Source organism: Microtus pennsylvanicus, chromosome 7 (genome assembly GCF_037038515.1).
Source record: "Microtus pennsylvanicus isolate mMicPen1 chromosome 7, mMicPen1.hap1, whole genome shotgun sequence".
Taxonomy (NCBI): domain Eukaryota; kingdom Metazoa; phylum Chordata; class Mammalia; order Rodentia; family Cricetidae; genus Microtus; species Microtus pennsylvanicus.
This window is the reverse complement of record NC_134585.1, coordinates 19819796-19834904: the sequence shown is the minus strand read 5'-3', so window position 1 is coordinate 19834904 and position 15109 is coordinate 19819796. Positions and strand designations below refer to the sequence as shown.

The 15109-nt window shown below is 38.8% G+C and overlaps 1 protein-coding gene across 4 annotated transcripts in view; it reads left to right on the top strand.

The window, feature by feature from the left end:
• The window catches only part of Ctnna3 (catenin alpha 3), a 1278003-nt gene that overhangs the window by 807388 nt on the left and 455506 nt on the right, over positions 1–15109 (top strand). For 2 of the 4 annotated variants that reach the window (XM_075980084.1, XM_075980083.1), the window contains exon 10: positions 13839–13927. In XM_075980084.1, the coding sequence (XP_075836199.1) occupies positions 13839–13927 (89 nt within the window). Of the gene's footprint in view, positions 1–13834; positions 13928–15109 lie in introns of all 4 variants that reach the window. The other 2 variants (XM_075980082.1, XM_075980081.1) reach the window with 1 other exon arrangement.

Sequence of the window (15109 nt, the reverse complement as noted above, 5' to 3'; positions counted from 1 at the left end):
TTTTGAACATCATTGTAAAGATTACTTTTATCACACACACACACACTATCTCAAAAAAAATCGTATTTCCTGCTTTACTTACAAATTATGTATTCAGGTCAGCATATATGCAATTATTTCACCAAATACTTTAAAAAATAAAATGGAAACCTAATTCACAATTAAGGTAAAAAAAAAAACAGACAAGTTCCAACCAGCACAGAAATATATATGAAAAGGTGCTTCTCTTTAGAGAAATATTAATCCCATTTTCGTTTCCATCTTTCTCTTATAGTTGATATTTAATATTACTTACATTGTGAATAGCTGCCTAGAAATAATTTTATTTAAATACAACCACAGTTGTGTTTACACACACATATTTTCTCTGTGTTTTATTTTCTTAAAAATACATGCAAAGCAGACAGAATTATGCATGCTTTCAGCACCAGCGGGATTCACAGCAGGATTATGAATAAGAGGCCAACCTGGACCACACAGTGAGACTCTGCCAAAAATATAACAGCAACATTTTATGCAGTGTCATTTTATGTTAGGGGTGAGTTCTGGTACTCTGTGGGGGATCAGGGTAAAATAAATTAACAGTTCTCTATTATATACCTAAGAAGACAGGCATTTAGTTGTAGTCACCATAAGAAAGTATAAGTGTTTAAGGTGGTGGCAAGACTATATATCTGTAGTCGATCTCTCTCTCTAGTGTAAACATGAGCTAAACACAAGCCACCATGGCTCATAAGCATACAAACAGGTCAAGGAAAGCTTTTAAATTAATTTGAAGTTTAAATTGTTTATAGGAGCAGAAATTTTTCTTCTGTTCTCTGCAGAAATATCCAGTTAATTGCCAACGAATGTTTAGATCCATCTTTACTTTGACAAATAAATTTCCCTATGGCCATGCTTTTCACACAAGCAGGATTTTCTGAAAAAAGAGGCTAGGCTGTGTTACGTCATCGCTCCTCTTTGCATGGGAAATTCTCACAGATGCGCTGAGTTGCCCTCTAAAGTGTTAGTCATTTATTTTCACTTCTTTCTTCATTCTTAGGCGATCTTAGAAAAAAAAAGTCCTTAAAATGTTGCTAATCTGATGCACAAAATGTGTCATTTTCTTGTTTCAATTGTATGCATTGCTTAAATGATAATTGAACTTCTTACCATACATTTACAGGATACATATCATGTTGTCAAGTATTTCTGAAAATGTTTTATGATTTTATTTTGTATTTTCCTTATGGATTTCCGGACCCATGTAGACATACTGATAATTTTTGATATACGTAAAATGTTTGTCTTCTTTTGTAGTTTCCAGCATTATTTTTGAACCCCAGCATTTAGATTTCTTCAGAGTCCGAGCCACTCTAGTTTTCTTCTGTGCACTGAGCTCTTCTCCCTGAAGTAGATAATCAGTGTAGTCAGTATTAATATTTCTCCCACTGCTTTGAAGAAATAGCAAATTTCTGCAGATTCACTGATGACATGTTGTGTTTTTCTTCAGCAATCAAATTTGTTAACCTTCTTTATTCACCTTCCCTATTCCTTCCATATATATAATAAATGTATACTTATTAGATATATTTAATATATATTAAAATTAGCCTAAGTTTAATATAGATCTTTTAGCTTAATAAATGAATTTAGTAAAAGGTAGAGTTTATTTTCTTGTATTGAACCTTCCTACCTACAAATTTGATTTTTCTCACGTTCATTCAACCCTTAATTTCCATAGTTAAATTAAAAGCATATGAACACAGGCACACATATCCATAATCTTTTGGGTCCTTAATAGATTTATATTACCATGACATTTACAGTACTGGTTGCTACTATAAAAGTGAATTTCTATTAAAACATTACTTTTGATTCCAGCAGAGATAAAACATTTCTTCTCCCCATGTTCTTCCTGTATAATGCAATGTTCCTAAGCCATTGGAAGTAAGAACAGACTTTCAGATAATCTCACGTACTTTAGGAAGAACCTTTAGCTCCCTGGGAATAAAATTTATTGTTCCATCTTTCTTTTAACATATTCATAGCTATCATATATTTTTCGGTTCATTTAAAATGGTAAAATCTCTGTCTGAAACACAGGTCAACTTCAGTAATAATGGGGCACTTAACTTAAGGTTTACAGTGTTGACCCTTTGTTTTTCATAATTATGTATGCATGTGGAGAAGGGGGACGTTGTGCAGTGGAGTGCTGATTTCTTCAGGAATGAAGAGACATCAGGCACTGTGGAGCTGGAGTCCCTGGGAGCTGAGAGCTTTTCTGGGACATAGGTGCAGGGAACTGAGCTTGGGTCCTCAGTGTGTGCTCTTAACCACTCTTTCTAACACAAGTATCGATAGTGTTAATATTTGCTGTGGCAGTGTGTGTGTGTGTGTGTGTGTGTGTGTGTTGGTGAGAGTGTATGTTAGATTAGGCTCTCCTAAATGGCATGTTCTGGCTTTGAGTTCACATCCTACTTCGCTGTCCTCCTAAATGCTGGGATAAAGGTCCCTTCCTACACATTTGGCTTCACCTTTGTTATTGGCCCTCATACTCACCGTAAGGTTATTCAGTTCAATCTAGCTATAATATTTATAATATTATAATAATTATAGGCGTGACATTTGCCAAATGCTTTTCCAAAACCTGAACTACAGGAAAGCTTTATAGTTTGTGTCCTAATCATTGGGTTGGGTAAATTAATTGTTTTTTTTTCAGTTTTCATAATTATGTTCAGTTCCCCAATATTTTATTCATCAATTTTTGTTCATTAATATCAAAATGCCATGTTTATCTGCTCCCCTGAATAATTTTATATAATCTTGTTATCAATTGCACATGAAGGAGAGAAAAAGGGCTGAAATGAAAGAAGATCTAGAAATAAAGTCAGTTATTCATCCTGTAGTTGAATAACCAAAGATAGACAGGGAGGTGCTGGCATTAGCAAGTTGCTAGGTGATTATGGAATTCAGCATTCATACTATTTGGGAGGCATCTTGGAAAACAATGTCCTGGAGATTTCAAAGCTCCTTTGTGTGCTGACTAGTTTTATGTCAGTTTGACACAAGCTAGAGTCAGCTGAGGGACTGGGATCTCAATTGCTATGAGTATGGATTGATGTTGGGGAAGTCAGCCTGTTGTGGGTGGTCCGGTGCTGGGCTCTTAGCCCTATGTTCTACAGGAAAGCAGGCTGTGCAAGCCATGGGGAATCAAGCCAGTGAGCAGCATTCCTCCATAACCTCTGCATCAGCTCCTGCCTCTAGGTTCTTGCTTGCTTCAGTTCTTGTCCTGACTTCCTTTGATGAGGCACAGTAATACGCAAGTGTTAGCCATATAAACCCTTTCCTCCCCAAGCTGCTTCAGAGTGTTTACTCAGAACTCGTCTTCATAAGATCCTTGGCAGTTCATCTCTTTGACATTTCTTTGCCGTTGTCTTCCCTTTATGCTTCCAGTCTACACTTTTAGGCTCTGAGGCCTTTTCACATCCACTCCGAAAGAGCATACTTCCTAAGACTCTCTTCTTTGGCCAGCATGATAGCCCAGCAGGCAAAGACACGAAGCCTGAGTGCCTGAGTTTATACCCCTGAATCCACTCAGAGGAAGGAAAGAAGTGATTTCCACAGTTTTCCCTGTGTCGTCCACAGACGTGCCTTGAGACATGTGTGCCCCTCCCCAGGGACAAATTAGGTCAATAAATAAGTAAATTGTAAAAAAAAAAAAATATCCATTCCACTGTTACAGACTTATTTTCATTTCACTGGCATTTCCCAGCCTACTTCATAGTTACATAATCAATATTTATTACTTGGTAAAATGATTAACTGAACCTTGCCAATTATGTTGATAGCAAAAAATCTATAGGTTAAATATTATACAAAACTCAATTTGTTTTCTTTTATTCTTTTAATTACTGCCAGGGGCAGCATAACAACACTAAAACAGCAGGGGAATTGAAGGGCTGACCTCTCTCGCTAGAGGTGACTTAGGCCTGAAATGGGAAATGCGAGATCCCCTTCTGCATTCACGGACTCCATTATGGGCGTCTGAGTGCAGGTTTATTAGCAGCAATAGATGCACTCTCTTCTGAAGGAAACTGACATTTCTGTGGACAGTGGTCACTGTGCCTCTTGCATCTGACACACTCAACAGCATTTGGCCACCAGACTGGGCCCCTTGAAGAGCTATTTTATTTGGTTAAATATAAATAAATTAAGAGCTAGATCGGGAGCTCTTTATTAGTTCTCAATTTGATGATTTAAGTGAAAGTAACACTTGAAAGCACCCACTTCCCAAGTCTTGTTAATAAGAAGGCCAGACTGGAAGAAAGGTCTGCAGTGTTTCCTTAACCTCCAGCTGTCTAGGCATTGTAGACCATTGCAGGGGAAGTTCAAAGGAAAATTTCGTTCTTGGTTCTCTCTTGCCCTGAATTACTTGAGTTACCTCTTTCTTCCAGGCCCTCTCTCTCTCTCTCTCTCTCTCTCTCTCTCTCTCTCTCTCTCTCTCTCTCTCTCTCTCTCTCTCCTCCCTCCCTCCCTCCCTCTCCCTCTCTATTTCTTTACCTGAGAAGATGTCGTACTTGTAGGCATAACTGCTTCATGTATCCATCCATGTACTCATTTATAGAAAAGCTGCTTATTGTTTGGATACCAAATGTCAGGCAGCAGACAGTGGAGGCAAACAATGATCAACTGAGAGATCCTCTCCCTTGGAAAACAGGGACACTTGTTACCATCAGATAAACACGTTGCCAGGTGTATTCAAGGTCAGACATAATCTATGTAGCCAGTTCCAGGCTTTCCAGAAAAATGCAGTGAGACGCTAACTAAACACACACACACACACACACACACGCACGCACGCATGCACACACACACACACAAACCAAAAACAAAAACCCAAACAAACAATTCAAAGAACAAAGAAAAAATACAAAACAACACTAAAACACAAGGAAACAAAAAAGATGACACCCAGTGAAGGTAGCTTTAAAATCCGAGAATTCTATTGCAAAGGAAAGCTCTACCTTAGGAGACTTAGGAGATGGGATATACCCGAAAAACAAACCAAACTTTCCAAGACAGCGCTTGCGAGTGGAGACCTGATAGGCAATAATTTGTAGATTGAGTGATTCAAGGGAATCAGGGAAGCAAGGAGAGACCATCATCAACTAGGGAGTAAAACAGACGCAAATGCCCTGTGCAGAAGGACACACTAGTGTCTAAAATAGGCTTCACTAGCTAAACTAGGGTTTAGAAAGCTACACATGAATTTCGATCTGAACTATGCACAGTCTCTAATTTACAAATCTTGTCATTAAAAAAAAAACACCTTACATCAAGCTAGAGGAATGACTCATTGGTGAGAAGCATTGTCTTCTCTTCCAGAGGACACAGGTTCAATTCCCAGCATTCACATGGCAGCTGGCAACTGTCTGTAACTCCAGTTCCAAGGAATGCCATGCCTTCTTTTGACCTCTGTGGTTTCTGAAGGCATGTGATGAACACATAAATGCAGGCAAAATATTCATACACATTATAAAAAAATAAATCTCAAAAAATTTGAATGTACAAATAATGAAAAATATACAAAATTAATCAAGTTATAAAATCTGGTTAATATAAATTAACACCAAAATTAACCAGATTTTACAACTTGATTAATTTTGTATAATAAGAAGCCCTTAGAAAAGAAGGAGAAATTGACATTAAGTTTTACCCTTTCAGGATCAAATACATTTTATGTCCTGGTCCACCATTAAAAAAAAATAAACAAAAATCAACGACAAAATTAGAACTAGAAAAAAATTAGCTTTATATCCTCTTTCATAACTCACATTCATTACCTGAATTTGGTCCTTCCTCATTTCTTTATATCTAGTCTTCCTTGTTCTTTTTTCTTCATTCCATATTCTACCCATATGAACATATATTATACACAAGCTTAGAGAAAAGAAGATGTGATACAGGAATGAGGAGATGACATTGGGAGGATCGTTTAAAATATTGGATATTAACTGCATTACATTTTTCTATATATATAATATTTTTATTTTTTGAGAAAATAAATTAATTGACATTTATATATTAGAAAAGCGTAGTTGCTCATAAAATATTGAAGTTTAATGTAAGAATGTGTGTATGTGTGTGTGTGTTCTCCAGGCTTTCTACTGCTGTCTACTTGTGGTCACAAGGTCCTGGGACTAACTTACCCTTTGCCTCTGGGTCATTCATTTGAGTTAAATACAGTAAGAAGTAATAACATGACTCTTTGTGTGCCTGACCCAATGGGTACTTCTAAAGTATGATAAATTACCTCTAAGTTTGATACACAATAACATTCCTCGCAATAATCTCTCCTGGTGTTCGTGATGTCAACTTTTGTTTACTCAGGCTCTTCCACCACAGTTTGAAGAAATGGTACTTAGTTTTAATGTTCATATTGTAAATAATTAGGGCCTTGTGGAATCATGAAACTGTAGAAGAAGCCATAACTTCCAAGGAATAAATTAAGCTATATCCATAACGCTGAAGAGTAGAACTATTAAACGTATAGATTGGATACAGTGATTTATAGACAAAAATATTCAAATCTAGGTGACTAGAGATAAGATTGCTTTTCCTTATTTACACGAGCCAAGTAATGCTTCTTTTAGGATCATTTTCTTGACAAAAGATTAGAGAAAAAGGTTATTTTTGTTTGCCCACTCTCCATCTGATAGGTAGCTAGGTGAGGCTAGGAAGAATGATATATGCATGTCAGGCAGAGGTTTTTATTCTAACTGTGGAGGTATGAGAAGATCTATACCCCAGGTCCTGGAGTATTGATATGGTTTTGTTCTAACGGTGGAGGTATGAGAAGATCTATACCCCAGGTCCTGGAGTATTGATAGGGTTTTGAAACAAGGTGTGAGGAAGGGTTCTCAGACAGAATGAACAACTTTCATGTTAAGGTGGAAAAAATTCTATACTCAATGTATAAAACATTATAATAAGCACCAAGGGGTCACTGAGGCAAACATTTATAAGCACACTGATTCATATGAGCAGGAACAGACCCATAAGCTATTTTAAAATTTGTGTCTAAGGCCAGGACAGCCGATTTGCACAAGACCTAAGTCAGAAATTTGGTCGGAGGCCCCTGATACCCACATGGTTATGGTTCTTCACCACGGTTAAACAACATGAAGGAGTATCCTGCTGCTGTGCAGCTTTTCTAGGTCGGCACTGAGAATCAGGGTGCTCTGTTTTCACAAGAGAAAATCATTTTGTTCACTTGGGTAGGAAAATGGGGACCTTACTAGAAGACACAGGTGGTTCACATAAGTAAAGTTGAGAAAAGGCAGAGACCAGAACTGCTCTAGTAGGAAGTCATGCCTAGGCCTAGCCTAGGAACAAGGGGTGGTTAGGAGACTGGCTTGACAATCACAACCAGACGGCACCACTAGCTTGGAGGAAGCGACAATCTTCTACCAAGGTGCCTCAAGGTGTCACCACAAGGAAGTACGGACTCCAAGTGGATGGCTGGAAATTTCTCTTACACTGATTTTGTTTTGTCTTGAACTTTTTTTCCAGCATACTATTATAGACTTTCAGCCCATTTTACTAATCTTCAGGAAGAAGTATGTGTTCAAACAAATGACAATCAACCAAGGCCCAGTTTATGTATATTACGATACTCTGTCAGTGGTTTGCACATGTACATGTATGTATATGTTTCTCTGTGTGTGTGTTTCTGTGTGTGGGTCTCTCTCTCTCTCTCTCTCTCTCTCTCTCTCTCTCTCTCTCTCTCTCTCTCTCTCTCTCTCTCTGGATTCTTTTGTGGAGCTAGGATATCACAACCACCGGGCAGTTGATGTTAAATCTCTAGTGCCAGATCCTTTAGATCTCTCAGTTAATGTACTGAGAAGCCTTTGCAGAAATAAACTCCACCTTTTAACAGCTCTTTGCTGGTCATTTGATTATTTCCTTTTCCCTTATCACAGAAACTGAAGATTGCTGCCACCACACTTTTCCTACGAGTCCAACATTATATTACTTATGATACTTGACATTCATTGAGAGAAGCTTTCATTTCCTTATACAAAGAATGCTATAATTTTATAATTTTGGGCTGTGCTGCTAGGGGAATAGGCTGCCCTCTTCAGCAACTCTAAATCTTTTGTACCCAGAAGTGTTTACATGGGAGTTAAATGACCATCTGCCTGAGCAAGATATGCATGAAAATGAAACAGTGACCCCCCACTGAGAGCTAGGATCTCTGGTGCTGTCTGAGATGCTATAATCAGCTATGAGGACACAGATACACAATGAGTGTGCCACGGTGAGGAGCTAGCCAGGTATCCAAATGAAGTTCATGCTCTTGAAAAAGAATACAAGAGGCAAATCCCTATACAGAAACTTCTTGGTGACAGAACGAATGGTAGATGGCTCACCGCTCCCCAAGTGGTGCTGTTTTTCTAGGGGTCCTTCCATTTCAGCTGTCTAAGATGGCTGAGAGGATGGCTAGAGCGAGAATTCAGATGAAACTTGGTATTGGAATGTTAAGTCATGGCATGCTGTGCCATTCGGTACTCTAAAGATAGACGCTCTCTGGCACATCACAGCGTACTGATTATCAAATGCAAAGTCAATCTGTAGAACAGTAGACTTATTTAAGGGTCATGAAGAATGTTTATATTTCCAAATATCTTTTTGTGGCTATTTCTGATTCTTGACACAAGCGAGGCAGTGGTATGGGTCTCAGTGGTCAGCTTCCTGACCTCCTTGCAGAGGAAGGGGCATTACCAGCATAGGCACAGGCTTCAGGAAGGAAAAGTTCCATGGCAGGAATTTCTCATGACAGACCTCTGGGTAAGTAATGAAGGATGCCGCATTCACTGTCAATTACTAGGACAGATACAATATCCAACTAATAGTGAACATGAAAAGACTGTACCAGTTGGTGCATAGAACTTGAGGTAGGAGCTAGGGTGATCGTTGAGACCAGGAATCGACTGGTCAGGCTTTGACGTCAGCCCTGATGTGTTTGTAGACTACACCGTTCTTCTAGATCACCTGGCATTGTAAGAGCAGAGAAGCCTTTAGGACTTCAGATGTGACTTACATCTTGGATATCAGAGGGTCTGCTGAGAAGTGGAGAGACTAGAGAGAGAGGGATATGGATAGAAAACTTTAGTCACCACTTTGTGACGTGTCAACTTGTTTCTGCCTAAAGATGTTTTGGAAAATTATTGGATAGAATTTTGGTCATCATTTTAATGGTATAATTAATCTCTTTTTTGGTATAAAGGAGTATTTTGTCATAACCTTTTCTCTTTAATGGATACATGATCTTACCCAATATCTCCTTTGATTGTTTATTTTGGGTAACATAGACTCTGCTTTCCTTAGACTGGGAAAGGCTATCACATAGGATCCACCAAAAGTCAGTTCTGTTATTTCAGTGCAGAAATGTCCACCTGTGAATGGCATGAGTGCACACCTGCTTCAAAGTCTGCATCCTTCGGTCTGTGTGAGCTGTCTGCCTGCTCCTCTTCCCTGTGTGCACAGTAGAGGACAGCAACAAGCTAATAGGTCACAATGGGGCTTACTAAAGTCAGCCAACCAGTTGTAATGACTTTTGCTTCCTTTTAACCTGCTTTAAGGCATCTTTCTGGCTTTAGGTAGGGTTCACACCCTGTTCTACCACATCATTAAATGAGTTCTGTCTAGCTCAGTTGCTTTTTTTTTCCTCGTTCTTGGGTTAGAGATTTCATTAAATTTCTTTGAGCACCTAAGGCTTAAATTTATAACATTGCTGAGAACTTGAAAGTTCTTTTGTTGCTCCCATTAGCTGAGAGACAAAATGATGGGAATTCATAATGCTTAGAGATACTAGATATTATAATAGAATTGGATATTAGACCTTCTCCATACAGTGTCTCACTTAATTTCCCCGGCACCCTAGTGAGTTAGATACTATCATGTTTATATAGGTAAAAGAGAATCAGGGAACTTAATATCTTTCCAAAAATGAGAAGAAGTCTCTGTAGTCCCCAGTATTCCTTAGCAAAGAGAAAATTTCTATTGGAATGTGCTACATAATGAAGCTTTCCTGTGATTTGTGAAACATAGTCAAAGTTAGATAAACAGGGATGTCAGATGTCAAAATACCTCAGATTACTTTACAAGATATTTTATGTGCATGCTGTTTTCTCTGACAAGCAGGGAGTCACATTTACACTGCACTTGTTTTCCTGAATAGGCACACAGATCTAATTATTATTGGAAGAAATTTGGCTTTCATTCACACACTGATGTGATTTTTGGAAAACATTTTCTGAGTCATTCAAATTCAAATTGTAAAAAGATTTTAGTTTTACCAATCAACCTTTCTTCTTTGTCTCAGAATATTGCCACGAATTAACCATGTTTGACAAGCTTATGCCAAAACCTAATAGCTTTAGAATAGAAACAGTTTTGATTCCTTCAAAGTTGAGTTGACACAGGACAGTTGTGATGAAATGTTCATATATAGCTCCCTATATCTGCCTATTAATCTATCTATCTATCTGCCTATTAATCTATCTATCTATCTATCTATCTATCTATCTATCTATCTATCTATCATCTATCTATCTTTCTTTCTATCTATCTATCTTCTGTGAAAAAATGAGGATAAAATGATCTCATGACTATCATCTTACTAGGCATAAATCCAATTTCCAATTGTTTTGTATGTTCATTATATGGTTTTGTAAAAGTTAACTCTACTAATATAAACATAAAGTGTTTTTGGATAATGATCCTTGTTCTGCATCCATGTTTGTATAATAGCATAAAGGCCAGCAAATTTCAAGACAGGGATATCAATTGTGTAGAATATTGTTTTAATTAGGCAAAGATGTGTTATATTTATTTCTACTACAGAATATTATTTTAATTGTGTAAAGGTATGTTACTTTTGTTTATGCTTCATTTTCTCAATATATAGGCATGTGTGCTTAATTATGAAAGGATGTGTTGCGTTTGCTTGACCTTGTCTGCCAAAGGAACCTGATTGATCTAACAAATCACTGAATGACTAGGGAGAGATTGGATATGAGGGGCTTCCAGTCAGAGAGAATAAATAGGAGGAGAACTCTAGGTTCAAGGAGAAGAAGAAGATGCCCAGGGTAAGAAGACAGGCAGCCAACGCCAGCCAGAAGACATAGAAAAGAGGTCGAAGTAAGATATACAGAAGTTAGAAAGATAATAAGTCCCGAGGCCAAAGGTAGATAAAGAGAAAGAGGTTAATTTAAGTTAAAAAGAGGTAGTCAGAAATGTGCTTAGGCTAGGCCGAGCTTTCAAAACTAATAATACGTTTCTGTGTCATGATTTGGGAGCTTATTGTTGTCCCCAAAGAAAAAGCCTGCTACAATCTACTTTCAAAATGGATAAGAATGGAAAGAGGATACATTTTTATTTTAAAGAAAACAAACGATATAGATAAGAGGCGAGAAAGTCATGTGCAGTTGCATCCATATATTGTGTGCCTGTGGCCACCCCACCAACTCCGTGTGCTAATGGAAGGCTTGAAGGGTGCTCAAGGAGAGAGGTCCATGGTGAAGGAGGGGCTCCCAGAGATCTGCAAGTCTGTCTGCTAGACCTGCTGCCCCAAAGACAGAGTCCGCACTTGATTTTATTTATTTATTATTAATTTTTGGTTTTTCGAGACAGGGGTTCTCTGTAGCTTTGGAGCCTGTCCTGGAACTCACTCTGTAGACCAGGTTGGCCTCAAACTCAAAGAGATCCACCTGCCTCTGCCTAGCTGAGTCCGTACTTTAAGAGGCCCATGTAAATAAGGGAGAGGAGATGCCACAGGCAAAAAGAGAAAAAGCAGATGCTGGTAATAATGAGGGTGCTCTGTACAAGATAAGGTGGCCGAAAGAGCAGACTCAGAATGAAGATACTGGGGATGCTGACAGAGTCGGCATCTGTGATAGCCATGTACTTCTGGGGACTGTAGAGTTTGACATGCTGTGTTTTCAAGTTTTATTTGATAAAATAAAAGCAAGAAGAAGCGAGATGTAGGAGGATGGGCTAAATGGTAGAAAATTTTCCTAGCAATCACAGGACCCTGCCTATGGTCCTCAACACCAGGAAAAAAATAGGAAGGAAGGGATTGTCTGCATAGGATCAATTTTCTGTGAACTGAAGCTTCAATTAGTCAGCATCCTTCTAATTTAACTAGAAAATTCTGCAAATAGTACATATTTTTAACTTTAATCAGTTTTCAAGTTTGCAAAAGTTTTACTATCAGGGAATGAGGTTTGGGAGATTAGGGGCACAGAAACCATTGCCCTTTTCAAATAATTCACGAGGGCACTAATTATGTGTCAGATATGAAGGCTGAGGTATTGTGACCTTCAAGCCAACAAAAGGCCTCTCCAAGTAAGCCATTTTCATGTACGTTAATAAATCGAACAATGCTTCTCCATAGCTAAATAATAGATGTCTGTTCTTCCGTCATATGGAAGAGCAAACCAGAAGCTGTTTTCCCATTCACGTATTAAATGTGTTGTCAGAAAAAGCAAGGCATATCTCCACTGAAATTTCAGTTCATCGTCTTAAAATAGCGGCCCAAAGATACTCGCTATTTATTTGCTAGTCCTACAACCCCTGAATCTCCTGAATCTGAATTCATTTTGTGTTTTAGCACATGAGGTACAAGATATATATATATATATATATATATATATATATATATATATATATATATATATATATATGAATGATAGATAGATAGAGACAGTGAAATATTTTTAGTAGTTCAAAAACAAACATACTCAGTCCCCCTGGGAGATGGCTTAACATAAAGGCATCTATGATGAAATCTGAAGAACTGAGTCCTGCCCTCACATTCACACAGTGGAAGGAGAAAAGCAAACTCCCATTACGTTGTCCTCTGACTTCCTCGCATACGCATGGTTCTTGCTCTCCTGCATGCATGTGCACACACACCCCCAACTCCACTGAAGTTTTAGAAAAATAAAAAAAAAAAAGGTGCTTTTCTTTAGAAACTCCCATGGTGATAGCAAGAAGAATTTTAGATAAACTGGTGTTCATAGGAAGGAAAACTAATTCCACACTCTTTCTCAAATCTATGATGTGAGATAAGAAACCTGTAAATACCAGGCTTTGGAAATGGCAATTATGATAATTATTTAAAAGAATGCTCATTTCAGTGGAAGGAAGTGTAAGCTTCAAAAGCATTGGTTAAAATAGATTTGGGTGTCACTAATACTTGAATTAAATTGGCTGCCAGAATGTCAGATAATGTTCATTAAGTTACAGTAGAAAAAGCAAGAACAGGAAATAATATTTAATTATCTCGTGTTAGTCCAGCTTGGGATCCCAGCATATTTGATGTTGAATAAAACATGAATAAGATACAGCTATGCTTAATGCAACTTCAATGTGCATAATAGACCTCTGGGAAATAATAAAACAATTACAATCTTAAAATAAACCACAATCAAAGGCGCTTCCAAGAACCTATTAGCATGCGTTCCACGGGTAAACCTTACCCAGCCCCCAAAGAATGTCTTATTATGGGTTAGATGTTGATAACAAGAGACTCTGGGAGGCTACTGATTCATTCACCAGCATTTCCTCTTTATGCTGATTCCCTCAGGCAGGCTCCCTTTGGTTATTTAGTTTAATGGTTCCTCTGAATGATTTTATGAAGGAGATATCTGATATTTATAAAAGTGTTGCTTGACACTGCACTTTTGGTAAATGTGTGCATGCCCTTCTTCATCCACAATAGCAAGCATTTCTGTGTTTCCTCAGTGGCCCGAACTAATTGGCAATGTTTTGAATTCTGTTAAAGGTAGCAAACCTTGCTTGTTCCATGTCAGCAAATGAAGATGGGATTAAAATCGTCAGAATTGCCGCAAACCACCTGGAAACCCTGTGTCCACAGGTAGGGTCACTAAGTCAATGTGTCCTATATGGGTATGCTTGATTCTTCACACCTAACTGAGATATGTTAAAATGTGTCCTATATGAGTATGCTTGATCCTTCACACCTAACTGAGATATGTTAAAATGCTTGTTATAAACAGGCGTAGTGAGTGCTCAGATCAAGGCCTATTCTTTTTTTTATTTTTTTTTTATTGAGAAAAGGAAAAAAAAGTATCTGACTCCTCCCAGCCTCCCATTTCCCTCCCCCTCCTCCCAACCTTCTCCCCATCCCCCAAACTCCTCTCCCCCTCCCTCTCCAGTCCAAAGAGCAGTCAGGGTTCCCTGCCCTGTGGAAAGTCCAAGGTCCTCCCCGCTCCGTCCATGTCTAGGAAGGTGAACATCCAAACTGGCTAGGCTCCCACAAAGCCAGAACATGAAGTAGGGTCAAAACCCCGTGCCATTGTCCTTGGCTTCTCATCAGTCCTCATTGTTCGCCATGTTCAGAGAGTCCGGTTTTATCCCATGCTTTTTCAGTCACAGTCCAGCTGGCCTTGGTGAGCTCCCAATAGATCAGCCCCACTGTCTCCGTGGGTGGGTGCACCCCTCGTGGTCCTGACTTCCTTGCTCATCTTCTCCCTCCTTCTGCTCCTCATTGGGACCTTGGGAGCTCAGTCCAGTGCTCCAGTGTGGGTCTCTGTCTCTATCTCCATCCATCACCAGATGAAGGTTCTATGGTGATATGCAAGATATTCATCAGTATTGCTGTAGGATAGGGTCATTTCAGGTTCCCTATCCTCAGCTGCCCAAGAAACTAACTGGGGACATCACCATGGGCTCCTGGGAGCCCCTCTAGGTTCAAGTCTCTTGCCAACCCTAAGGTGGCTCCCTTAACTAAGAATTGTGCTTCCGTGCTCCCCTGTCCAACCTTCCTTTATCCCAATCCTCCTGTTTGCCCAAGTTCCCCCCTCCTTCCCTTCTACCTTTTCTCTCCCCATCTCCCCTTACCCCCATCCCACCCCACCCCCAAGATCCCAATTTTCTCCCCGGCAATTTTGTCTACTTCCCATAGCCAAGAGGATAACTATATGTTTTTCCTTTGGTTCACCTTCTTACTTAGCTTCTTTAGGTTCAGCAATTATATTCTCCGTGACCCTTATTTATGGCTACAAACCAATTATGAGTGAGTACATCCCATATTCAT